This window comes from Lycium barbarum, chromosome 1, assembly GCF_019175385.1.
Source record: "Lycium barbarum isolate Lr01 chromosome 1, ASM1917538v2, whole genome shotgun sequence".
NCBI lineage: Eukaryota > Viridiplantae > Streptophyta > Magnoliopsida > Solanales > Solanaceae > Lycium > Lycium barbarum.
In genome coordinates this window covers 17,998,808-18,025,561 of record NC_083337.1, presented here as the reverse complement: position 1 = coordinate 18,025,561, position 26,754 = coordinate 17,998,808, and the positions used below count along the sequence as shown (strand labels likewise).

At 34.7% G+C, this 26,754-nt stretch overlaps 1 protein-coding gene across 3 annotated transcripts; it reads right to left on the bottom strand.

The window, feature by feature from the left end:
• Positions 1-6,613: 6,613 nt before the first annotated feature.
• LOC132632812 (AT-rich interactive domain-containing protein 1-like) lies at positions 6,614-17,146 on the bottom strand. 3 transcript variants are annotated; one of them, XM_060348921.1, is made up of 4 exons: positions 15,793-16,054; positions 15,117-15,206; positions 14,117-14,931; positions 6,614-7,826 (listed from the first exon to the last, which is right to left on the bottom strand). In XM_060348921.1, exons 3-4 carry the CDS (start codon positions 14,609-14,611, stop codon positions 6,993-6,995), a joined length of 1,329 nt encoding a protein of 442 aa, XP_060204904.1. In that variant the 5' UTR covers positions 14,612-14,931; positions 15,117-15,206; positions 15,793-16,054; the 3' UTR covers positions 6,614-6,992. The 3 variants fall into 3 exon arrangements, with proteins under 3 accessions (XP_060204904.1, XP_060204897.1, XP_060204890.1); XM_060348914.1 differs by lacking the exon at positions 15,793-16,054 and adding an exon at positions 16,994-17,146 and having other exon boundaries at positions 14,117-15,206; XM_060348907.1 differs by having other exon boundaries at positions 14,117-15,206.
• Positions 17,147-26,754: the final 9,608 nt, after the last annotated feature.

Genomic DNA, 26,754 nt, shown 5'->3' with positions numbered 1-26,754 from the left:
TACCATTATTATTTATTTCTCTACCCTTGTTATTCATATACTCATCTGTGTTGTTATGATTCATTTGGTTGGCTCTTTCTTTTGCAATTAATCATTGTACCCCTCGACCAAATCAACAATAAAAAAAAATCGTTTTACCTAGAAAAAGAAAATTAAAATCTGTGAAAGTTCTCATTTCACATCTCAAAAATTGAACTCAAAAGATAAATCTTGAATAAGAAACTCGCGAAATTTATAGTTGCAGTAATCATCGGATAGACACCAAAGCAACAAGAAAACTAACAAATATGAAAAGGAAAAAATTGTTCAGTAAATTCTTCTTCTAATCTCTAATAGTTTCACCAAAATATCTCCTCCTTATTCATGAGCAAGTGAAAGCACACCTGTAAATACTCTAAAACCTCTATTGTCATTGTCTAGCTTCAATCTTCTTCTTTTTAAAAAAAAAAAAAAATTGAAATCCTATAACAGTGTTGAGCTTATTGTTAAAATTCTTTTAGTTATGAAGTTTAAGAATCAACCAAAAAAACATAAATAAGGAAAATAGACTGCAACCTTTATAGAGTCAATCTTTTAAGGAATAAATTTCATGAATAATCATATAACTTTGCATTTTTTTCACCAAAGTCACATAATTATACGTTTTAGCAAACAAATTTACCTTTCTATACAAAAGTCACAATTGCCCGAAAACTCAACTTTCCGATGCGTGATAATTTTTTACTTCTATATTTTAACAATTTTTTTTATTTTTAATCTAACAAATACAGATCCAATTAAAAGAGGACTGATCTGGTCCAATTTTTTGGTCTTCATTGAGTGATGATCCATAAAAAAAAATTGTAATTATATAACCATTTATAAAACTTACCCGTTTTTTAGAAATAGTACAAGAAAACACTTAAAAAAACTGGATTAACATTACTCCATTTATCTCTATTTGATTTTTGATAAATGAAAAACAAAACTACAAATATAGAAGGGGAGACAAAATATACAAGATGAAAAGGGGTGTGGAGAAGAAGAAAGGAACGGAACAGAAGAAACTCACAACGGGAATTTGAGGAAATGAAGCTGAAGGAGAGAGACTACTGATAACGGGGGCCCACAAAACACTTGTCAAAAAAAAGGTGCCCTCACACAAGTATGACTTGACATGCCTCACCCAAAATAAAACTTTTCAGTATAAACTAGGTCGTTCGTTTGTCTTCAATTGTTTAATATACGAGTAGGAAAAAAGAAAGAAAACATAAGAAAAGACTTCAACTTTTTTTTTTATAAACTACTTTGCAAATTGAAGGAACAGAAGCAGAAATCATTGGTCAAAATTATATTTGTTATATCAGTAGTTTTTTGTAGTTTCCACTAGTGTCTGTTATCGGTATCACGACTCTGACTTACTAACTAATTTGAATTCACGTCGCATAAGATTCATTTAAAAGGGAAATGCTCCCTAACAAAATTTCTAACTAAGATTAGAGGGATCCTATCAATCTCATCACAACTCTTGTGATATATTAGCATATGTTTTTTTAAAGAAAGACATCTCTTGGAAGTAAGGTTAACCTCCTTTTGTTTGTTTTAAGATGCTGACGTTCCTTCATAAATTAGGAAACTTGTATGTGGCAACCATTAAGTTGGGTGGGCAAAGCACATTTTAAGGCAGCCCTCTGTATGTATGGAAATGGGGTAACAATTTGCCCGCATACTGTATTTACATTAAGTCATACTAGTAATTTATTATAGTTAACTTATAAATTAGAGTAAAATGAAATATTAATTTTGTGGTTTAGTGATAAAAGTGTATATGAATATATACATCATAGAATCATTGGAATTGGTGTAAACACAGATGCAATAAGAGTATACCTTTTATAATTATTGGTTGCAATTGCAATCAAAAGGGGAAAAGAAGAGAGAAAAAAATACAACTCACGCGGTCACTCAAATTTTTTCTTTTTTGAGCTTCACGTCACAGGGTGTGATTATTTTATATTTTTTGTCCAAATACGTGCAATTCTATATTATCTCCATCATGTTGGACACGGAAGTCCCTGCTTGGATATATATATATATATATATATATATATATATATATATATATATATATATATATATATATAAATACTCTTAAAATTTTATAGTGTTTAAAAATACTGAAGTACAATATTTACAATACTGGTTTGCCTATAAATATTTAAAAAATTGAGCTTCAATCTTTGTAATACAAGAAAAAGATTGAAAATCAAAACCATGTTTGAACAGTAATGTAGTAAAATAATAGTGTTCACTTACAGATTTTCAACTATTTTTAAGTGAAATTTATAAATTCAAATTTCGAATATATTCTTTCAACTTCTGATATTTTTTTCGGCCTCAATCAAATATTGTCCAAACTCCAAATCGTTATGTTTGTGGGACTGATGTAAGGACCGGGTCCTATGAACGATCACTTAAAAAAAGTGGTCCATTTGCAACATGAAAAAGGTGGTCCGATTACTACTGAGTTTAGGGTCTTTCGCAGCCTATATATACATGACTTTTTTTTATAATTATGTATCCTTGTAAATACATCTTTCATTGAATAATAAGTGTGGTGATGACCGTAATTTCTTCCCCTTAAGAGTTTGCACTTTAAAATTATTTGTTATTTCTTTTCGTTATTATTGCTGGAATACTCGTACTCTCATAACACAAACATCCACCTAGGTATATTAAGTTCCCATTTTCAAGAAGTTTTCATATGATATTTACCTTTTTATTGAAAAACTTTGATCTGGATCAAAGATCAGAAGAAAAAGAAAAGAGAAAGTGAAAGCTGATAGTGGGGTAGTGTGCCACTTTCGGTTTGATTGATGAAAAGGGGCAAAAGACAATTGTATGGGATATTATTTTCTTGTCAAATGAGGATTCCATTAATGCTAATTGTGTTTGATAGTCTGTTATAAAATAAGGGAAAGTGGGTGAATCCCACATCGTTAGATGAAGCAATATTTGGCCCCTTTTTAAGTTCTCGTCTAGAAATGTGTTTTTTTTTTTTTAAATTTAAACTTTGGATTTAAATTCAAAATAAAAAACACATTTGTGAAATAAAGTGACTTTTCGGAAGAGGCCTGATAAGAAGATTGTCAGTATTTTCTCTAAATTTGTATATCGACAATATCTTCTTTGAGGAAAGTCGTTCTCACACCTCAAGACTTCTTTGTTTTCGTTTTCTTATAATTTTCTAACATATTGTTCATTCATTCTCTAATTAGTCGACAGAAGAAATTGATTTCTTTTTCTCCTTATTTTTATAGCTAAAAGTGTAATACTCTTTCTGTCTCAATTTGTTTGATATTTTCTTTTCGAGAGTCAAGTTTCTTAATTTTGATCGTGTGTTTGAACACAAAATCTTTAAATTTTTCGAAATAAAATTTACATAATTGGAAACTACGTGAAAAGTACTATCTGACACCATAATTAATAATTTAAAATATTTAAAAGTCATATGAAAAAATTAAAGTTAAAGAACAACTCGTTTAAATCTCGAAAAACAAAAATGTCAAACAAATTGGGACGAAGGGAGTATCAAAGTAGATCCAAGAGGATCTTGTCGTAATTAAATTCACCTTGCTTCATATTCATTGAATATATTGCACTATTACTTTTCTATATAATTCAAGTTTGGCACTTGATGGGCCTCATTACCAAATTTCACATTTATTTTGAGTACGACACTGGCCTATTTGGCTAAGTTTCAAAATCTACTTGTTGTGAAATATTTTTTCTCAGTCAAATATAATATAAATTCAATCTCAAACTTAATTCTAAGATATCCAATCTTATCAGGTGTACCAAACGACCCCTTAGAGAGTAGTCTTCCATGTTTGTTAATCAATTTGAAAAACACTTTTATCAATATTAGTGCAATACTTTGTGCTTGGCCAATGTTTCAAACGTGCTTCTGGGGAAAACTATTGTTTTTAGCTTCCGGAAAAAACTTATGCTACTACTCAAAAAAATATTTTTTCCTAAAAGTTTGGCCAAACACCTCAACTTTCTAAAATAAGTACATTTGAAAAGAAAAAAATCTTTTAGCTTCGCAAAAACTTGGCCAAACAGGCTATTGTTAGCGGATTCAAAATTTAAGTTTGATGCCTTTAACTCTTAGTAGCTCAGTTGGTTGGATACCCGAACCTTCACCTTTTTTGTGAGGGTTCGAATCCCCACGTTGTAATCCCCTCTCCATTTCCCCTTCCCCTACCCCATGTAAAAAAAAAATGTTATTATCACTGAATATATTATAATATTATACTTTTGAAATTATAAGTTCAAAATTTATTATTCATCAAAATTTTAATGATACATGTATGATCTGTATCGAACTGATGCTTGAATTAAAACCCAATTACTTCAAATTCCATCAACCTCTTCTCTAAAGCATATCAAACCACTCGACAAAAGCTAGTTTGAAATCAATATTTCAGTTATCAAATCAAGTTTTCGAAGCACGTCATTGAACTAATACAGTTTACTTAAATCACACCTAATAAGTAATTTGGCATATTAGAAACATTAAATATTCTAAGTTACTTAACTTTGTCCTGATAAGGTTCAATTATTACTCTTGTGACGCAAACGAACTAGCGTGTCAGTTGTAAAGGAAACCATTCAAAGAAAAAATAATTTTGGAAGTTATTTTTTAATAATTAACAGATTCACCAAAATATTTCCTCTTTTACTTTCAGGTGAAAGTCATTTTTTTATAACTATAGTAACTTTTAACTTTATATTACCTGCTCCAACTAAAAGTAAGACATTATTATTATTATTATTATTATTATTATTATTATTATTATTATTATTATTATTTAATAATAAGTTTTTTTGTCAACACGCTTTTCAATTTGCTAAAATGAGCATCGATCTTTAACATGGAATTTGAGATTAAACGTAGCTACAGGAGTCATTCTAAAAGGAAGAAATCAACATTAGTAAAATAGGTTCTATTAGAATTAATTTCAAACTATTTATTAGAGGTTCTAACTATTAAAACGATGCTATATCAAGACTCTTTCGATATTGTGTAAAAGTCATTACTTTACATTCAACTAACACTAGGAAAGATTCCCTGACTCCTAGTAGATTCCTGAAATTATTAGCCTAGCCCAGCATTCATTTGCAAGTCTTATAATGAAATTATGATTGTTCAACCTTGAAAGCTATAATTTGCATTTACATAACATTATCTGTCATATCGTTCACTCTATTTATTCAGAGAATTTTCTTTACTTATTCTCTTAGCAGTGGATTTTTCCCCTTAAATTGCTTAGTGAGCTTCAATATAAACATGATGTTTCAGAAGTTTTTCATATTTGATGTTTCTATATTTAGTAACAATTCAACTTATAAATTTAACTTTTTACCCTTAACGAAATAATTTTTAGCCCCACAAATTTCTATGGTTTGTTTTAGACCACAAGTTTTAAAAGTATTTGTTTATTTTTTAAACTTCACGTCCAGTCTAATACCCTTGTATAAAATGGGATGAAGGAGTACTAAGTACACAAATTTTATATGACATGCAACCTTGTTTCAGACTAAACCAGAAAAGTGTTGGGGACAGCCAAAAAACAGCTATTTCCAGAGCATTGACAAGAAAAGTGAAAGGCAGTCCAATTAATGATGTCCTTATAAAGTTTAGACAATATATGAACTCTTTTTATTACTTGTGCAATAATCAAACAGGCTAGAGAACTATCAATTGGTCATAGAGTTGCACCCTCACCCTTTATGTCATTAATTGTGTTTGAACCAACCTAGACCTTTTGGCACATGGCTTGCAAGTGGATTTCAATTTTGTATTACCTAAAAGTGGATAAAATTTCTATGTATTGCTTCACTGAGGATAACAAAATAGGGGTGAAAAATCCTCATCCTGGAGTAGTCACAGCAGAGAAGTTGCAAATTGGATAAGTTGTGATACATTAATGTATCTTTGCTTGGTCCAGAAAAGCTCTAGATCCAGAATGTATTTAACAAACATGGAAGATAGAGACTTCACAATGTTAAATTAAAAAAATAGCTTGCTGGCATGATCTAATCAACTACCGCTACCAGCAATCAATTTTTTATATTGTCTAGTGAAGTTTGTGTCACTAGCTCAGCATTAATATCTGTTTGGCTAAACTTTGAAAATATGCTTTCGGAAAAAGTACTTTTAAAAGATAGCAATTTGTGTTTGGCCAATTAATTTGAAAAACACATTTGCCAATATAATGTAGTACTTTGTGCTTGGCTAATGCTCCAAAAAGTGCTTAGGGGAAAAAGCAACCTTTTTAGCGTATGAAAAACAGTTTCTGCTACTACTCAGAAGCACTTATTTTTCCCAAAAAATCTCAACCTCTAAAATAAGCACTTTCAGAAAAACAAAATAAACACTTCTGCCTTCCGGCCAAATAGGCTATAAGAGTTGTTATAGTGTGACCAAGAGGTCCTCAAAGTCGTGAATACAATCTCTTGCAGTAATACAAAATAAGACTACAGATAATACACCCAATATGATTTACCCTCCTTGGACTCCGCACATAGGGGGAAGCATAGTGCACTTCGTTGCTCTTTACTTGCACCAAAAATAACTTGTCAGCTTTTATAAAATAAATTCATTGATTTATCAATTTCCCAAATACAAGGACTATGGAGAAGCACAAGGATTTTAGAGTTGCAAAGAGAACAAAAGGCAAACAGCTAATAATGTAGAGCAAATCATCACATTAGTAACATTCTTGATCAGTGATTTGAACAATGACAAAGTAGGGAAAGTAAACTGTGTATGCTGAAAAGGGTAAGAAGAAAGAATATCCTTCAACCTTTCTTGTAACCAAAAAATCCACCAACTCAAAATATACAATTTTCAGATGGTATCATGTATATCTGCACTTTGCATCTGACTTTAAAAAACCTGCAATTTACATTTCTGAACAGCGCCGTGGTATATAAACATTCAATTACTATCTAGGATCTAGATGTGCTTTCTTCGGGGAACAAAAGATGGAGAATGTAGAATCCCTTCCGAAACAATTAGTTCTAGGTCCATACTGTGGTTCATCATCATCACTGTCGATATTACTTGCAGTAGTCCGATTCTGATGGCCTCTTTGCCGTAAAAGAAAGACATTAAAGTGGTAGCTCACCAAAGATTCCCTGCTTCTGTTAGGAAATAACTTGAATATTTCATTCCAAAAACTCTTGTCTGTCGACAGAGGGTTCATTGTCGCTATATCCTGGAATTTTTTTTCTTCTTCATTTGTCCAAGAAAGAGCACCTTCTTCACCCATCGAGTCAAATTTCCACCGATAAAAGGCTGATCCCAACTCAAGTTTAACCTTCTTCCGTTTCTCGGAAAGATGAAAGTTGATGCATTCATAAGAAGTAGGGTATTGGCAGCCACATGTATCTTGCCTTCCCTTTCCTATAGGATCTCTTTCGATTAACATTCTTTTTTGTTCTTGTTTGTCAAGTGGCCAGATTCGGGTACCCAACCATTTGGAGTCACTTTCACTTCCACATTTCTCCTGTTTCCATTCAGGAATATCTGCTTGGAACTGTGGACCAACTGGTATTCGTTTTCGACGCTGGTTCCACAAAAGACCAATTCCTGACTCTGCAGAAGAATCAGTGGCTCCATCAATCGGATCCTCATCACTTGGAGAACTTGAGGATGATAATGCTGAAAAAGGTGCCTTCTTCAATGGATTTTTAGTGAGTAGGACTCGCTTGCTGCATCTAACTCTCTCAAGAAAACCATTATCGTCATACATAGATGGATGCATCTTCTGTTTTATCTACAAGGCAAAGTAATAATCTGATTTAACACCGAAGCTTCCATAAAGAGTAACTTTGTGATATTTTATAGAGCTTGAATATCAGTGCAAATGATTGGATATGAGTGTGCATATATATATATGAATGCAAAAGCGTGATGGAAAAGCTAAGGGTTCAAACGATACGATCCTCTGGACTTCAACTCTGTCACTAAGCAAATTTCACTTGAAAAGGTGATACAAATACAGAATAAATGAACGACTTACTCGCCAAGGGGAAATGCAATCTATGTATAAAAGGGGTCACACAAAAGGAAACATGGAAGATGGAACTCTACATATATCTATTCTTTTCACAAGCTGAAGCTGTAGAAGTGCTTAACAACTCCGGGACATGCTACACAAAATTGCAAGTTGGAATACAAAATCAGTATTTTTAGACAAAATGGTTTCTTTCCAACAAATTAAAATGAAGTATATTTTAGAGTAACCAAGCAAAACTTAAGAAATTCAATGAGATTATAAAAGAGGCTATGCTATGCCTGCTCCAACATGATAAAATGGGCAACACATAATCGAACAAACAACTTAACTACGAAATACATGGCCTATTCCTCGGCAAACCACAATCTTTGAATGATCATTCCAAATAATAATGTGTGAACTAATTAGAAAATTAAATTCAGCCATCCAGATTACTACTGCCATTTTACATGTGATTTATCAACATATATAATGGAAAGCTGGAAACTTAGTATAAGCACACAAGTTTGGCATTTAAGCTTCTACATTCTTGTCCATACCGTTCGAAATTATGTGGCTTGCTATTCTTTCACAATAATCATCATAAACTAGAAAAACATGCAAATAAATGGCCGCACTTATGACTACATCATGGTTCATGGCGACTAGCCACATATCTCGATAGACACTCAGAAATTAAATGGTCAGAACGTGGAACAAAATTTGTTTCTATGACTGAGGTTCAACTGATATCTTTCAGAGAGATAGGCGATTTATTTACAACTATAAGTAACCAAACCACATTAAGCTCATTCCATGTTCTACAAAATATGACTAACTATACCCAATTAAAAGAAGAGAGTCCAGAACCAGTAAATTTATTTAAAAAGAAGATAACATGAATCAACCATATCACAACATCAACCCTGTTAGGTGGGAAATTATGGTCCTTCTCCCCCTCCCCGCCAAAACTCCAGGCTGACTTCACTTTTATCTCCATTAAGATTTCATGGTTTCAACAAGCAGACAATTGCACAATATCTAATTTAGGGAAACACTTTTCTTCCTATCTTATTCTTTTCTAGCTTCCACTATCAATTAACTTATGACTAATTAAGAAATTTTTTCAACTTTTAATCTTACCTAGTACTGCTTTAGATCATTTACTTTGCCTTAAAGGCACTTAATAATGTTTCCAGTAAATACTAATAATCACATCTCAAAATAAAATAGGCTAAATGGTCCATTTAAGCTTTAAACTAATGATTGTTTAACTACAGTTTAATAAACGTTGTGGGAGGCTACACCAAATCCTTTTTTTCTTTTTTCAAGCTGGAAATCAGTAATTTGAATCTTAACAGTGAATTGTATCACATAAATGGATTGATTGGATTTACAAGTTTTGTGAATTCAAAGTTATCAAATAATTGGGAGGCTGCGTACATGTCAACCTATTTCCTAGCTCCTTAATCACATACTCCATATATGTCACATGAGACAATGCAACTTTTTTTATTTATCAACCTCTAAGTAGCCAAACCACATTAAGCTCAATTAATGTTCTATAAAATATATGATTAATGTTACCAATTAAAAAAGAGAACCAAGAACCAGTAAATTTATCAAGATCCAATAAATACATCTTAAGAAAAAATCCATAAAATATGAATCAACCATACCACAACATCAATACAACTGGGTGCGCGAATACGTCCCCCCTTGCAAAAAGACAACAACAACAACAACAACAACAACAGTGAAATCCCACATCTTGGGGTCTGGGGAGGGTATAATGTACGCAGACCTTACTCCTACCAAGGTAGGATGGCTGTTTCCGAGAGACCCTCGGCTCAATAGAAGCATAAAAAGGGGGTCAGATAAGGTTAAAAGATTTAAAACGATATTGCAATGAAATAATGCAAGCGACACAGTAAAACAGGATAATCAAGGAATTCAAAGCGATATGGAAATGCAAATCACGAAAGCGGCACAGATAAAATAGAGTAATCAAAGTACAGAAAGTAGCAAATAATAACATAAATCAAAGCACAAGAAATTATAATGCGCTAATGCGCCTACTAATAAGGAAAGATAACGAGACTTATATACTAGCCTTCTACCCTAATGTGGGTCCTCCACACCTTCCTATCTAAGGTCATGTCCTCGGTAAGCTGTAACTGCGTCATGTCCTGTCTAATCACCTCTCCCCAATATTTCTTTGGCCTACCCCTACCTCTTCTGAAACCATCCATGGCTAACCTCTCACACCTCCGCACTGGGGCATCTATGTCTCTCCTCTTCACATGCCCAAACCATCTCAGTCGCATTTCCCGCATCTTGTCTTCCACCGAGGCCACTCCCACCTTATCCCGAATAGCCTCATTTCTAATCCTGTCGCTCCTAGTGTGCCCACACATCCATCTCAACATTCTCATCTCGGCAACTTTCATCTTTTGAACGTGAGAGATCTTAACTGGCCAACACTCCGCCCCATACAACATAGCCGGTCTAACCACCACTCTGTAGAACTTGCCCTTCAGTTGTGGTGGCACCTTCTTGTCACATAGCACTACTGAAGCTAGCCTCCATTTCATCCACCCTACCCCAATACGATGTGTGACATCATCGTCAATCTCCCCGCTGCCTTGCATGATAGACCCAAGGTACTTGAAACTACTTTTCTTTTGGATGGCCTGAGCACCAAGCCTAACTTCCACGCCAACCTCCTGGGGTGTCTCACTGAACTTACACTCTAAGTACTCTGTCTTGGTCCTACTCAGCTTAAATCCTTTAGACTCCAAGGTATGTCTCCAATCCTCCAGCTTAGCGTTAACTCCGCTACGAGTCTCATCGATCAGGACTATGTCGTCCGCGAAAAGCATACACCATGGCACCTCACCTTGAATTTGTCGCGTCAATCTATCCATCACCAAGGCAAATAAAAACGGACTAAGAGCTGATCCTTGATGCAACCCCATCACAACTGGAAAGTGCTCTGAGTCCCCCCCTTGCAAAAAGAAAAAAAGAAAAACACAAACACCTTTGCATCATATCTTATTCTTTTCTAGCTTCCACTATGTAATTAAATGTGACTATTTATGAAATTCTTTCAATTTTTTATATCACCTAATACTGTTTTAGATCATTTATTTTGCCTTAAAGGCACTTTATGATGTTTCCAGCAAATACTAACAAACTCCACTCTACATCTCAAAATTGGCTACATGGTTCATTTTTATGATTTGAACTAATGATTATTTAACTACAGTTCACTAAAATGTTCAGCTTTTGTTTTAATGATAAGGTGAGATTTATTTAGGACCTTGATGTCCTAAGTTGCTCGGACTCGGGTGCGGGTATCCGAGTGTCAGCTTCGGCAAAATCTAAATTTTAAAATTTGGGGGTGGGAATCCAGGTATGGATACGGGTGCGGGATTTAGCTAAGAAAATTCAAAATTATAAAAATGGAGCTATAAAGAACACGACCCCTTGAATTCTTGGTTTCTCTCTGTTTGGCCTGAAACATGAAGCATTGAATGTGATACAAAAGGACTATAATATTGAGGTGTGCCATTTCCCATGTCTTAAATCTGTTTTATCTTTCATTTTGAGAAAACCAAATCTCAAATTTTCCCCCAAATTTGTCCATGGACTCCGGTCAAAGTATCCGAAGTTGATTGACCGAATTCGAGACGTATCCCGCACCGCACCTGTTCCAATCTCGTGCCAGGACGTGTTCGGCATAAAAAACGAAGAGTCCGCGCAACTTAGTTGATGTCTGCTATATATCTGAATCTTAAGGCGAGGGGAGCTAAACTGGATCATTTTTTCTTTTCTCAAACTGAAAGTTTAATAATTTGACTCTTAATAGCGAATTGTATAACATAAAATGGATTGCTTGAATCTACAAGTTTAGTGAATTCAAATTTACTAAACAATTGGGAGGAAGAATACATGTCAACTTTCAGTTTCAAAAAAAAAAAAGAATACATGTCAACTTACTCCCTAGCTCCTTCATCACATACTCCACATACCACATGAGACAAAATAGGATAAAACAGCTTTTTATCCGTCCCAAACTTGTTGGTTATGTTACTCAAAATTTTGTGCGACATACTATATTCTGGGAATGTGGTGTCCATCTCTTGAATTGGTTGAGCTCAGTGTCATCAAAAGCGAAAAGTGCAAAAAGCTCTATGGTCAGCTGGGGCTTTAGGCACAAAGCACAAATAAAGAGTGGGCTTTAATGAGAAAAGGCGCAATGGCGCAAAAATACAAATATATATATGTTTACTCTTAGACTAATAATGATAAGCATGAATAACAAATATATGGACAAAGAAAATGTAAAAGCATTACGATAAAGTGAAATATCAATTATCTAGTGTCATCTCTTCAAGAGAGGCTCATCGGTAAGAAAAGTATAACTTAAGAGCCTTGATGATGACACTGAAGCGCACATAAAGCGAGGCGAAGCGCTCAACATGTTTTGAGCCTCGCTTCAGGGCTTAAGTCCGCCTTTGACAACACTGGATGAGCTGCTCTATTTTTGTTATTATTTTTTATGATTGTGGTGTCCGGGCCAGCCAGCATGCGCACACCTTGACAATTCCACCAAGTACCTGCACAGGTATCGAGTAACTCCGTCCACCAAGGCTTAGACAGATGGGAAGAAATTTGAACCTAAGTTCTAGGTTGAGTTGCTTTATTCCAGATTGCTTATTTGGTTTGGCGGCTTACATTATCATTCGACTAGATTCACCACAGAAAACTGCCGGTAAGTAATACAATATAAATCAGCAAGGAACTGAAAAATGCTTCAATTGGTTTATCCAGCTGGGAAAGGGATAAACTAATACCAACTAGAAAAGAAATAAACCTCAAATTAGCTAAATTCCCTTAATTAAAATAGCAACGGGCAAAGACAAGCATGTAGTTTCTTACTTGAGTCACGAGGAGTTCATCTCTTATGTAGATTAATACTTTACGATAATAACCCCTTTTAAGCCCATCCGCATTTATATCAATGCTTTAAAAGGTGAAATTAGGACTCCCCTCGGGACTCGACTTGGAAAGGAAGTCTATAAACACTAAGAAGCGACCATGGGAGTTAAAGTCTCATAGGACTAATATCTCAATATGCGGGATGTTTGTCCAATGCACGCTCTATACCTTCTACTATCCACCGCACACACCCCAAGAAAGCCATGTACGCACTGCTTTATGCCTTAAATGTTCGTTTATTACACCCTAGAAATTTTTTATTTTATTTATTCTTTCAAATATATGACTATAAAGTAAATCATACGTTGTTCTATAACTAAGAACTTGGATATTTGAACATTATTTTGCCTAGATATCAAATTGCTTTCTGAAAGTTTTTTGCTTTTAAACTTTATATTATTTTTACTTCTATAATATTTCATAATATTTTAATCTACATTTCAATTTCTTTATTTTGAAATATTAAGATAAAATGTGTTATGCTAACACCCTGCCCTATGATAAGTGAAATTTCCCATCCTGTGCCTTTGTCTTTAAAACACTGATTTATATTCAAAAAAAAAAAAAAAAAAAAAAGAGGCAGCCCGGTGCACAAGCATCCCGCGTTAGCAGGGTCCGGGGAAGGGCCAAGGGTGTGATGCAGACAGCCTATCCTAATATGCAAACATTAGTGGCTGCTTCCACAGCTAAACAAAACTGTTTTTCATTGCTCGGTTAAGGAACACTGATTAATGTTTTCACCTGATCCTAGATGATCCAGACGTTGGCGACCTGCTATGTTCTTGACCTATCCTATTTTAATCATTTCACCCTTCAGGATTATTAGCATTTTGATCATCTTTCACTTATACAAAAGTGAAGGATCCAAGCACTGATCTTCTTTGTTCTCTTCAATTTGGCACTTCCGCCATTTTTTTTTTCATGGAAAATTAAACTCTAACAACCTTCCAAAACAAGAAAGTAGTTCAATAAAATGAGATAGAATTGACAAGTACAAATGGAGATATGTTACAATGATGCATCACAGATTAAGCATTCAAGCCAGAAGGGAAAAAGTAAAGTACCTCCCATATCGAGCATTGAGCACTTGTATCTGCACTCTTTTTCAAAAGCATTTCATCTCGCAGCGCCAGAACCTGCTTCCACATTACATCATTCCCGTAAAACTTCCACTTAGACCTTTCTGGCAATGACCCAATGGCAGGATCACAAGGATCTATCGCAACGTTAGTAAGCCACGTCAGCAAGTCTGTGTAAGACTCTCGTTTCCTCTTTCTATTATTCTCATCTTCCCTAACCACACTTGACGTCAAATGTTTGTCATCATCATCATCCTTCACGATACATTCATTGAGCTCCGGACTTATCTTACCATCAAATTTCTTAGAGTGTCTATTAAGGAAAACAAAATCATTAGCCTCAGTACCATTGAACAACTGTTCATCAACTGCAGTAGCAAACTCATTCTTTTCCGAATCAACGTTTGCATATTCATCATCTTTGTTCTTTTCATCTGATATTTTCATTAAAATCTCCCTCAAATCCAGCTCAAGCTCCATCTTAACCCCACCCAAACACCAACAACACCTTCTCAAGTTCACTCTTTGCTTTATTGACTAAGCACAGTTCACTCGCTCTGATGAACCAAAGACACTTTTCACCACTTGTTAAGTTTATCCTTTGAGTCATACACTTCTTGCACTCTTTCCGTTATATAACGTGCGGGTTTAGCAGAACCCAATAGCTTTGGTCTAAATCTTAAATGTGTTAAAAGTATCACTAATTACGTACAAAAATCAAAATTCAGAACCCCGTTACTAGCACTTGAAGTCGAGTCCTAAAATCCAGAACCCAAAAAGTTCAAATCTTGAATCCGCCTCTGCAGTCCAAACCACACTGTTATAACAACAAAACCCAAAAACCCACTTTTGGAAACCTTAATTACACACTTCTCTCCCTCACAACAAAGTAAATTTTGGAAAAATCACCTGTTTTCCCAACTTTTATTAACAGTTTCAAAGTTACTTTTTTCTTTATCAATCTTCAAAAAAAGATTCAACCCACCTTGAGGATTAAACCAAAGCTCATTGTTCCATACTTTTTTGGGTATTCCTAATATTTTCTGACCCGACCCATCAACATTCTTGGACAACCCTGCCATTGACATGAGAATTCAAAACCTATAAACAAATGGAGTATATATATTGTATACATACACAAACACAGAAAAACACATACAAGAAGATTTTTTTTTTTTGTAAATTTTCACATAGTTTGTTAAAAGGGGTTCTTTTAGAATTACTTTTAAACCATTTATTTAGATGTTGTAACAATCCACAAATGTGTTATTACTCAGAAAAGAATGATGGGATTGCCCCAATTTGAAGTTTGAAGATATTGCTGGTTCTAAATTAATAATCTGCACATGTTTAATTTAAATTAAAATTACTGAATTCGAACAAATATTCCAGACACCATTAAAGAAAGGGGACATTAGTGGGTCGATTAATTTTGGGCATACTACATTAATTTTATGTACTAAGAAAAAACATTTGGACACTAAATGAATTAAAGACAATCTCCCTTGTTTATAGAGGGGGACAAAGACATAGGTCAAAGGGGGTATATTTAAATTGTTGAACATAAATAAACAGTCCCATTAGTCGATAATGAAACTGGTGAAAAATAAAATTGGGGGATAATAGGGAAAAGAGAAAGATCTAATCTACCAGTAAAATACCTTATTGGAAGTACAGGGGTATAGGGTCCTTTCTCTATTGTCAATTCTTGACCTTCTTTTTTTGCCCTCTTTGGTTTTCTATAAGCCCTTTTTATTCAATTGAAAGTTTTTGTTGTTTGCCTTATGAGAGAAAAGGGTTGCGGTAGATCTAAGATTTGCAATAAAAAGAGAGTAGGGGAAATGTGGCATGAGTTGTATGGAGACCCAAAATAAAGAACTAGTATTTGTTTAATTTAAAGTTGGAATTATTGGTTAACTATAGTTTGTTTATTGGAAAGTTGGGTTGAGGAGAGTTGGACTGTGGTTGGGTGAAGGATAGTTAAGTTGTATGAGGTTTTTTTTTTTTTTTTTATATATTATGATGTTTGAATCTGAATATATAACTGATTATTAAAATATTATTTCAAAATTTGTACACTAAATAATTAAAATCATTTGTTTCTCAGCATCTAAATGTGTATAATTTATCTTTATTTAGAAAATACAAAATTATATCCACAAAATATTAAAGAAAATCTTTATGTAAATTTTGTTGTAAGTACACTTTTTGTTAGATGAAACACTCTCTAAAATCTAGTGGCGGTGTTGTGATGGTTGGTGGTTGTTGTGGTGATGATTTTAAGGTGGTGCTTATTAGAGGTGGCTGACGATGGTGGTAATGCATTGATGTCCAAGGTCATAGTTGAGCGGTGATGGCCAACAAAGGAGGTGGTTGTTGGTCGTAGTTGATGTCAGTGGTTGCGTGATGGAGGTGGTTGATGATAGTGGGTGCAGGTTAAAGTGATTGGTGGTGAAGTGGCTAGTGGTGTACATGGTTTTATGGTGATGGCTAGCACTAGTGGTGGTTGTACAGTGGATATGGTTATATATAGGGGGATGGCCGGTAGCAGAGGTGGTTAATAGTTCTGGTTGGCGAGATGAATGTGAAAGAAAGGGTAGTGATGGTGATTGCATTATAGTATTCCTTTCGTTTTCTTTTAACAATCGCTTTAGCTCTTTTTACGTTCATTAAAAAAAATAATAAATACTATGTATAATTTACAATGTTACCCATATTTATTAAATGTTTTTTTAAATTGAACAATATTAAAGAAGAGATTATTTGAATCTTGAACTGAAACAGTCCCAGTAGTAGATAATGAAATTATGAAAAGAAATTGGGGGATATTAGGGAAAAGAGAAAGATCTACCAGTAAAATACCTTATTGGAAGGAGAGGGTATAGGGTGTGTTGTGGGGTGACATCCATCTTTCTTTCTCTATTGTCAATTCCTGACCTTCTTTTTCTTGCTCCTTTGGTTTTCTGTAAGCCCTTCTTATTCAATGAAAATATTTTGTTGTTTGCCAAGAGAAAAGAGTTGCGGTAGGTCTACGATGGAATGAGCTGTATAGAGACCCAAAAATACTACTTTTCTTTAGTTTATAGTGGGAATTATTGGTTAACTATAGTTTATTTATTGGAAAGTTGGGTTGAGGAGCTTTAAACTATGGTTGAGTGAAGGGTAGTAAGGTTGTTTGAGTTTTTTAGATTAAGATGTCTGGATCTGAATATGTATCTGATCATTAAAATATTATTTATAAATTTATACACTGAATAAATAAAATCATTTGTTTTCTCAGCATTTGAATGTGTATATTTATTTTTATTTAAAAAATAAAAAAAATTACATCCATATATTAAAGAAAATCTTTATATAAATTTTGTTGTAAGTACACTGTTTGTTGGATGAAAACTCTCTAAAAGCTAGTGGCAGTGTTGTGGTGGCAGGTGGTTATTAGAGGTGGCTGATGATGGTGTTTATGCATTGATGTCCAAGGTCATAGTTAGATGATGATAGCCAACAAAGGAGGTGGTTGTTGGTCGTAGTTATGGTAGTGGTTATGTGATGGAGGCGGTGGTAGTGGGTGCTGGTCAAAGTGATTGGTGTTGTAAGTGGCTAGTGGTGAATGTGGTTTTATGGTGATGGACAACATTAGTGGTGGTTATACTTATACAGTCGGATCTCTCTATAATAACATCCACATATAAAAACACCTATGTATAACAACTAATTTTTTTCGGAATCGATTTTTTATGTTATATTTTACTTATCTATAACAACATTTTACCTATAACAGCAACAACAACTTACGTTCTTTGGATAATTTAACCCCCCCCCCCCCCCCTTTTGGTACTTTTAATAATTAATCATCTTAAAAAAAAAAAACTATGATTACCAATAATAAGTGTAGAGATTTTGACCAAATATTTAATTTGATACCATAATATTTCATAATTATGATAGAATATTACATATGAATATATATTTGTAAAATAACAATATCATTGTCTGCTAATTTTTATTCATATATAATTTTCAAAAAGGGAAAAAATGTGAATAAGTAGTACAAATCCTATTATTTAGAGCAAGCAAAGAGTCAAATCTTTGATTCCTTATAATCTTTTTTAAGCAAGCTACAATTATAAATTTCTTCCATTAATCTTGAAAGAATTTAATTTTCAAGTAGATTTAAAATGTATGTCTTAGTGTTTAAAACTGTATACATTCATTTATGAATTTATTGGAATTGTATTAACTTTCTTTAGTGTTTAGTTAGTGAAGTATTCATATCTTTGATATTTAAATTTAAATAATTTTGTTATTTTTTATAACTTAAAAAAATAAAATAAAAATAGATTTTATGCATTTTTTTCCTATAACAACCAACTATTATTTAAATGTCATATGCAGTTATAGACATATAATAGCCGTTCTCTATAACAGCCAAAACATTTCGGACCCAATGATGCTGTTCTAGAGAGGTTTGACTGTATATAGGGAGATGGCAGGTGGTGGAGGTGGTTAATAGTTGTGGTTGGCGAGATGAGTGTGCGGGGAAGAATAGTGACGGTGGACCAAATGGTTGCATCATAGTACTCCTTAAGTTCTATTTTAACTGTCATTTTAGCTCTTTTGATGCTCATTAAAAAGATACAAGGTATAATTTATTACGTTTTCCCTATTTATTAGATGCTATTTGAAAATTGAGCAATATTTGTTTACCCCGAATTTGGATAATCAATTAAATTTGTGAGTAGGTATAGGATATGTGGCTAAGCCTCAATCTACTTGATGGAGAAAAGAAATATATGAATATACTATGAGGAATCAGCTAATAATCGGTGGTCTGCTATGCACTTGTATGTTTGTTAATATATGAGTGTTACTTGGTTGAAGAAATGTAAGAGATACGCGCAACAAATATGGACCGAATCAGATGTTTGAGAGGGAGATTTTATATATATATTTTGCTATTACAAGAGTTCTTGATATGAAGGAGCCAACCCTCTAAGAGGAGGACAATGCCCCTTATTTATAGTATTGCCCCATGGGCTTCATACAACATGAACAATAAAACAATAATGAAAAAGCTCTGAGTTGGGTTAGGTTGGATTAGGTTGACCGTACGATCTGACACCCGTACGGTTGACAGTTGAACATGGCAGGACGTTATCGACGCGTGACAACCGCGCAACGGATCTCCCGGACCATCGGCCACGATCAAACGGACTAACGGCCTCGACCAAATGGACCAATGGCAACGATCAACCCAGTCATGGGGGGACCGGACCAAATGATGCCCTTCCTTTGCTTCGGTCCAAACATTCCTCCGGTTCAGAATGGGAGCCTTCGTGCACGTTGTTGTTCCTTTCTTCCTTCGGTCTTTGGTCTCACCGGTTTAACATATATCCGATTTTTACTGTATACAATATTAAATGAGGGGGGGGGGGGTGGTGTTTGAATTTTGAACTGAAACAGTCTCATTAGTAGATAATGAAATTGTGAAAAAAAATGGGAGATATTAGGGAAAAGAGAAAGATCTACCAGTAAAATACCTTATTGGAAGGAAGGGGTATCGTGGTGGGGTTGTGTGGGATGACATCCCTTCTTTTTTCTCTATTGTCAATTATTGACCTTCTTTTCTTGCCCCTTTGGTCTTCTATAAGCCCTTCTATTCAATAGAAAGTTTTGTTGTTTGCCTTATGAGAGAAAAAGGGTTGCGGGGGATCTAAGATTTGCAATAAGAAAGTAGAGGAATGAGTTGTATAGAGACCCAAAAATACTATTTTTTTAGTTTATAATTGAAATTATTGGTTAACTATAGTTTATTTATTGGAAAGTTGAGTTGAGGAGCTTTAAACTATGGTTCGGAGAAGGGTAGTTAGGATGACTGAGTTTTTGACATCAAATATCTTAATCTGAATACATATTTAATTATTAAAATATTATTTCAAAATTTGTACACTAAATAATTAAAATTATTTATTTTCTCAGAATTTGAATGTGTATAATTTATCTTTACTTAAAAATTAATAAATATCAAATACAGATAAAATAATAAAATACTTATCCACAAATTATTAGAGAAAATATTAATTTAGATCTTGTTGTAAATACTTTTTGATAGATAAAGCGTAATCTAAAACATGATGATGGTGATTGTTGTGGTAATGGTTTTAAGGTGGTTATTGGTGGTTGTTGTGGTTGTTACAGGGGGTTGGCCGTGATGGTTATGCAATGACGTCCAATGTCATAGTTGAGCCCTGGTGGCAAACAAAGGTGTGATAGAGGTGGTTGATGGTGGTGGGTGTTGGTCAAATAACTAGTGGGGTAGGTGACTAGTGGTGAAGGTGATTTTATAATGACGACGGTGGTTATACAGTGAACGTGGTTATATATGAGTATATATGAGGGGATGGCTGGTAGTGAAGGTGGTTAATGATTGTGGTTGGCAAGATGGATGTGCAGTGAATGATAATAATGGTAAACCTAATTGTTGCAATATACTAGTAGATAAAGTAATAATAAAAGATTGCATTCACAAGAATTTGAAAGTTTACGATGTTTTAATTTCTTTAAGGTTCTTTACAAGATCTGAATGGCTTAGATCATTATATTTGTTGTAAAATAATAGAAAGAGAAGAAGAGATAGAGAGAATTGTAATGGTTCTTATCATAAAATATGTTGACACAATTGAGGTAAGAGAGCCTCCAATTTATATACAGGAGAAGAAAATCTTGTTTCACAAGAAAATGTGCTAACTTTTAGGGGGAAATTCAAGCTACCATACAATCTATTGTGTCCTTTGCTAGATCAAACCATGAAATGGGTGGACATCTACAAATATATTTGTTTATAACACTCTCTCTTGGATGTCTATTAATAAATAATGTGCTTCGTTAAAATCTTACTAGGAGAAAATCATGTATGAAAAAATCCTAGTGAAAGAAAAAGAGTACGCATATCTGGTTATACGCATTTCTAGCTGTCTCATTAAGAACCTTACCAGAAAATCTCTACTGAGACAAAACCTTATTTAAGGTAAAAAGGGTACAACACATATTTTACTCCTCCTGATGAAGTCATCACTTAATATCTCAGAGACGATGTAGCGGTTCTATTTTTTCCGATTCGGATTTGCGCTTGCCTTATTTAAAAAGGAAAGTGTCCCGAAAAAGTACGGTTGTCAATCGTACCGGAAAAAAGAAAAAAATATACTTCTATGTGGATGGTGCTCTAAATGGACACCGTTTTAGAGTCGTCACCTAACTTATAGGTAAGTTAGGAAAACCTGTTCGAAAGGGTTCTTTTAAAATGGTTAAATTTTAAAAGAAACCAATCTATACCAAAGTATGGGTAAGGTTTCTGGTGATTCCCCGGGGAAGGTGTTAGACACTCCAGTATTAAGGATCCGTAAAATACGGTTGATCTGCGGGTTCTAATAGTATGCCTTTTAGATATAAATTATTTTTGACAAAAACTGCTTTTGTTTATATTTCTGCAAATAAAAGTTAGTCATTTATGCAAAAATACAACACTTTCAAGAAATAAAAGTGGTAGAGTTTTGTCCAAAATTGAGCATTTTGGGTTTCGGACTAGAACACCTAGATTAAAACCTGAAGGCGTTAACCTAAGTAGAACACCACGTAAGCCCACCCGAGTTTTAGGAAAGAGTTTTTAGTTTAAGTTTTACAGAAATTATTTTTTGGCATACTATTATTATCCATATTTTAACCATATTTTACATTTTTTTTTAATTTTTAGTATTTTAGTCCAAATTAATTCAAAAAAGTCTAAGTCCATATTTTGTCCAAAATGTCCACATGTACACGGTCCACAATCATTTTTTGTCTCAAGTCTATAAAATTAGTCAAGTCCATTTTTTGTCAAAAAATCATGTTTTCATTTAAAAGAAATGTCCATTTTTATTCATAAGTAGCAATTTTAGTCTCAATAACGTTTTTGCATGCTAGTATTTGTCAAAAATAAATTTTGTATTTAAAAAATGTTTTTTTGGCGATTCTAATATGTGACAATTTTTAAAGGTTCCAATAAGGCACATTTTTCATCAATTTTAACAAAGAAGTAATAAGAGATAGGGACTTGGGCCTACCAAGCCCAACAGAAAAATGCGTATAAAAAATATGTCCGCTCCAAATATGCACCAAATATGCTCCAAATGCTTAGACCTTCCATGGTTGAGGTCAACTCGATCTAGGAAAGTTAGTGGGCCTCGTTGAACCACCAACGACTAGGAGATTTACAAATAAAACGGGTATACATTGCATTAGTGTTTGACTTAAGGACATAAATTAAAGGGAATTCTACCTATCATAACTAACTATAGTACATATTTATATTTAGTAGCTATAGTTTAAATTAATTACATCTTATAGCTAATAGTAGTATGTTAAATACAATTAATAGCCACATATATATTTAAAGTAGAATACTCCCTTATTATTATTATTTATGATTTTTTTTTATCTTACTGCTTCTGCTCTCAGTGCTCGGAACTCCGGCGAACGAGCTCCGACCACCAACCAACCGGTCATCTTCTCCGGCGAGCGTCTCCGGCGACAGCTTTTCTCTCTTCCCCTCACCGACGGCGATGATGGCAAAAAGACCAAGGCAGAAATACTCAACAAAGGGTAAGTGCACAGGGCAACACCAATACAGATCGCTTAACTAGACTAATGAAGATATGCGGCAATTGGTTCATGTGAACCTTCTTAAGCTGCGGTCCAGCAAAAATAAGTAAGAGCTATAGAGCAAAAATTGGGAGGCAAAAACGAAGTATGTATCCGCCGCCTCGCCGCCGGTAATTCCTGATCCGATCGTAGATCTGGAAAGTAGTGTTTCTTTTTATGAGTGTATTCATTAATTTTTTTAGTATATAATTCAGTGTATTCATTAACTTTTTAGCATACAATCCAGTGTTTGGGGTGTATTTTATTTCTTGTATTTAGTATTTGAGTATATCCGTTAAATTTTAGTGCAAAATTGTGTTTGGAGTGTCTTTTATTTCTTGTATTTTGAAGGATACAATGTAAAAGGAGCTACAAATGAATACAGTTGAGTTGAATACAACTTAGTTGAATACATATGACTTGAATACAGTGAAAAGAATTTTTGAATTTTTTTTATTCGCTGTATTCATGAACACAACTAGGCCGTTTTATGAATACAACGAGCCATTTTTTTGAATACAGCGGGGTAACTATAGCTACGCAATGTAAATATTGAAACTGTAGCTATGGCAAAATTTAAACCCCCAAAGTGTAGTCATTTATGTAAAATTCCCTAAATTAAATTACAATAGAATTGGCCAAGCCCATAATCACTAAATAAATGGGTAAAGGGACAGTTTATGCAAAAGGGAAATTTCTCTTAAATATATATCGACTGAAGTATTAATCAGGCCCAATTGGCCCTAATTATCAACTAGGCATGAATTTTTCTAAGTGTCAAATTGTAATATACATGATATACTATGTGATATACCCTCATATGAGAGCAAAACCCCTTGAAGGGCATACCCTCCATATACCTCCCATAATACACTATATACTCTTCTATATTCACTCCTCTCAAACACCCATCTAAACTACTTAATAGGATATTTCAATTCCCAGAAATGCCCAAAATTTTCCAGGTCTAGGCTACTTCAAAATTTAGCTAATAATTAAGCATATAAATAGTCAAGGCCATGGATTCAAGGCCAACAACTCAGGCAAGCAAAATAAAGTGGTATTCCAGCAAACACTTAGCAAAGAACAAACAATCTTAAATCAAAACAAGCCACAAGAACTATTGTCCAAATACAATGCAAAGAGCAGATTTTATGTCAAATTGTTATCCAAATAGGACATGATCAACTTAGCCTAAATGAGACCTCACAGAATTGACAAGGTTATCCAAAATAAACTTTGCAATTTTAAAGCTGAAATGCAGGTTCCACAAACTCAGTCACAGATTGTAACGACCCGTCTGGTCGTTATGGGAAATGTAGGATCACCCCACCAAATAGAACCTTCCCAAGGGTAGAACGAGCTAATAGAAACTCGATTGTATAAGTCTAAGAGCTAAAAACTTGACTTGTTTGTGGTTTTTGTTTGATTGTATTGAGTCCATCTGGGGGTGACGTAGGAAATTAGAACTCTGTTGGGAATTTCGAGGCCATGGGTGGATTCGTATGGTGTTTTTATGTCTATGTGCATGTTTGTGAGGCCTCGGATGAAATGTTGGGTGGTTGAGTTGAAAAACTGTAAAACATTGCGAGCTACTGCCTCAGTAGTACCGCTGTGGCGGAGATTATACCGCTGCGGCAGTACCGCAGTAGTAGTGAGTCCCTTGCCTCCAGCGGTCGTTCAATTTTCGGGTGGCCGCTGTGGCGGGAGATGTGCCACTATGGAGATGTTGCTATAGCGGAACATGGCCCGCCATGGTGGTGGCCGAATTTCTCTAGGTCCGCTATAGCGGTCACTTGGCCCCTATAGCGAGATTGTTGCTGCGGTGAAATGATCGCTGTAGCGGTCGACAGAAAACAATAATCCCGTTTTAAAAAACTTAGTTCCAAATTCTATATTCACAAAACACCAACACAGTTCCCCACAAGTGTTACACCTCCTGTTTTGTTACAAGGAGATTTTAGCTTATTGGCGGTGTGTACCTTTGGTTTGGTAATCCGCACCAGAGTTTTGGATATGAGATATTTTACCTTATATATGTACAGGAGTACAATTATGCATTCTTGACATTACGAGGGAATTAGAAGTGAAACGAATCGAATCGGAGCAAAACAGAGCAGTTCAGAAAAACTGCTAAAACCAGTCAGTGTCGACGGCCTAAAGGACGACCGTCGACACGTCGACGAGCCGTCATCTGGCACCGTCGACAGGGTTCTGCAATCAGATATCTTAGGCGGCAGTTCGACGGGTCATGTCGATGGACCGTCGACACGTCAACAACCGTCGAGCCTGCTCGTCGACCCGCGAATCTGGAACCAAGATCAAAAGCCAAGATTAAGAGATTCATGTACTAGGAAGCCTATTAGGGTTTGTGAAGAGTAAAAATTTCTTTGGTATGCAAGTGGGGGATTTCATCTTAATGGGGTAGATCGACTTAAGGCTTATTCCTAAGTGACTAAAGTGAGTTTTATATTTATTTGATGTTGTAAAGAGTATTGAGAGGTTAAAAGACTTAGATTATGGAAGGGAGGAGAATATGGAGTGCAAATATGAAAATAGTAATATTCTTGAACCATGACTTGACTTGAATCATACTTCTTGATATGTAATGAGTATAATCTTGCTATGAATAGTATTAAAGATGTTGTAGAGGCCTTGTATGAGGATGGATACGGTATGATGCCATGGCTAGAGTTATGAAGGATTTTGATAGGTAATGTTGAGGATTTAATAACTTCTAGCTTGAAGAAGTTATTGATTAAGATATTATAGGTGTCGTTATTGATGTTGGGAGTTGTTTATTATGTGGAGGAAGTCATCGAAATAAAGGAGATGTTACCCAATTTTCGTTAGCTTTACCTTAAGCATAAGTATGTCTTCAATTATCTAATCTTAGTACGACTTCCCTTAAAGGTAGAATCGCAAGAGAGGCACGCAGTTAGACGATAGAGTTGAAGAGATACAAAGGTATGTAAGGCTAGTCCTTCCTTTCCCAAAGGCATGATTCTCTCATAAATGGTAACTTCCTTTCGACAATTTCCATGACTTTCTTACATCCCAAAAGATGAAAGCTAAAGAGTATTAAAAGTTTCCTATGAGATGAAGATGGGATATGTTCCACAATAGTGAGATGATGCTATATGATATTGATGATCTTCACACGATTCCTTGATGCTATTCATTGTTGATGGCCTCACCTTATAGTGCTAGTCCCTTCAAGGTGGGACATGATGATTATGATTACTGCATAACGGAATCGGGGGTTCTCAACCTTACGTCACCCCGATAGAGTTATAGTTGTCTTTGAGTTCTTATGTATGCTTTATGATAAGTATAAAATGATGAGATTACACCGTGCCTAGTTGGCCGGACATGACACCGCTAAGGCGGGCTGCTTATGATTACACCGTGCTTAGACGACCGGAAATGACACCGCTAAAGCGGGCTGCTTTGATTACACCGTGCCTAGAGGGCCGGACATGACACCACTAGTGGGCGGCGTGCGATAGTTACCCGGACGCGGGTTAACAATGATGGTATATTTGATATGCATGTATGTGTTTTCCTTTAAAGGTTAAGCAGGTTATATCTTCACCTCATGTTTCATTGTTTCTTTATTATGCTATTACTATTCATGTCTTACATACTCAGTACATCTTTCGTACTGACGTCTTTTTCTTTTGGACACTGTGTTCATGTCCACAGGTAGACAGGGAGACGGTGCAGACTCGTAGGAGCTTATCAGCGGATTAACAGGAGCATTCCACTACTCCGGAGGTGCTACTTATGGTCGTATTATTTTATGTATATATTTGGGTATGACGGGGTCCTGTCCCGTCCTTATATCTTAGTACTCTAGTAGAGGCTCGTAGATGCGTATGTGTGGGTAGTAGATGTCCCATGATAACTACATTGTACATTGTATATCATTTTTGCAGCCTTGAGGGCTT

Bases quoted from the DNA above. Each gene is read 5' to 3' on its own strand.
- LOC132632812 (XM_060348914.1), bottom strand. From the start codon at position 14,611: ATGGAGCTTGAGCTGGATTTGAGGGAGATTTTAATGAAAATATCAGAT. The intron at 7,827-14,116 runs GTACTTTACTTT...TTTGCCTTGTAG, and splicing joins CTCAATGCTCGATATGGGAG to ATAAAACAGAAGATGCATCC.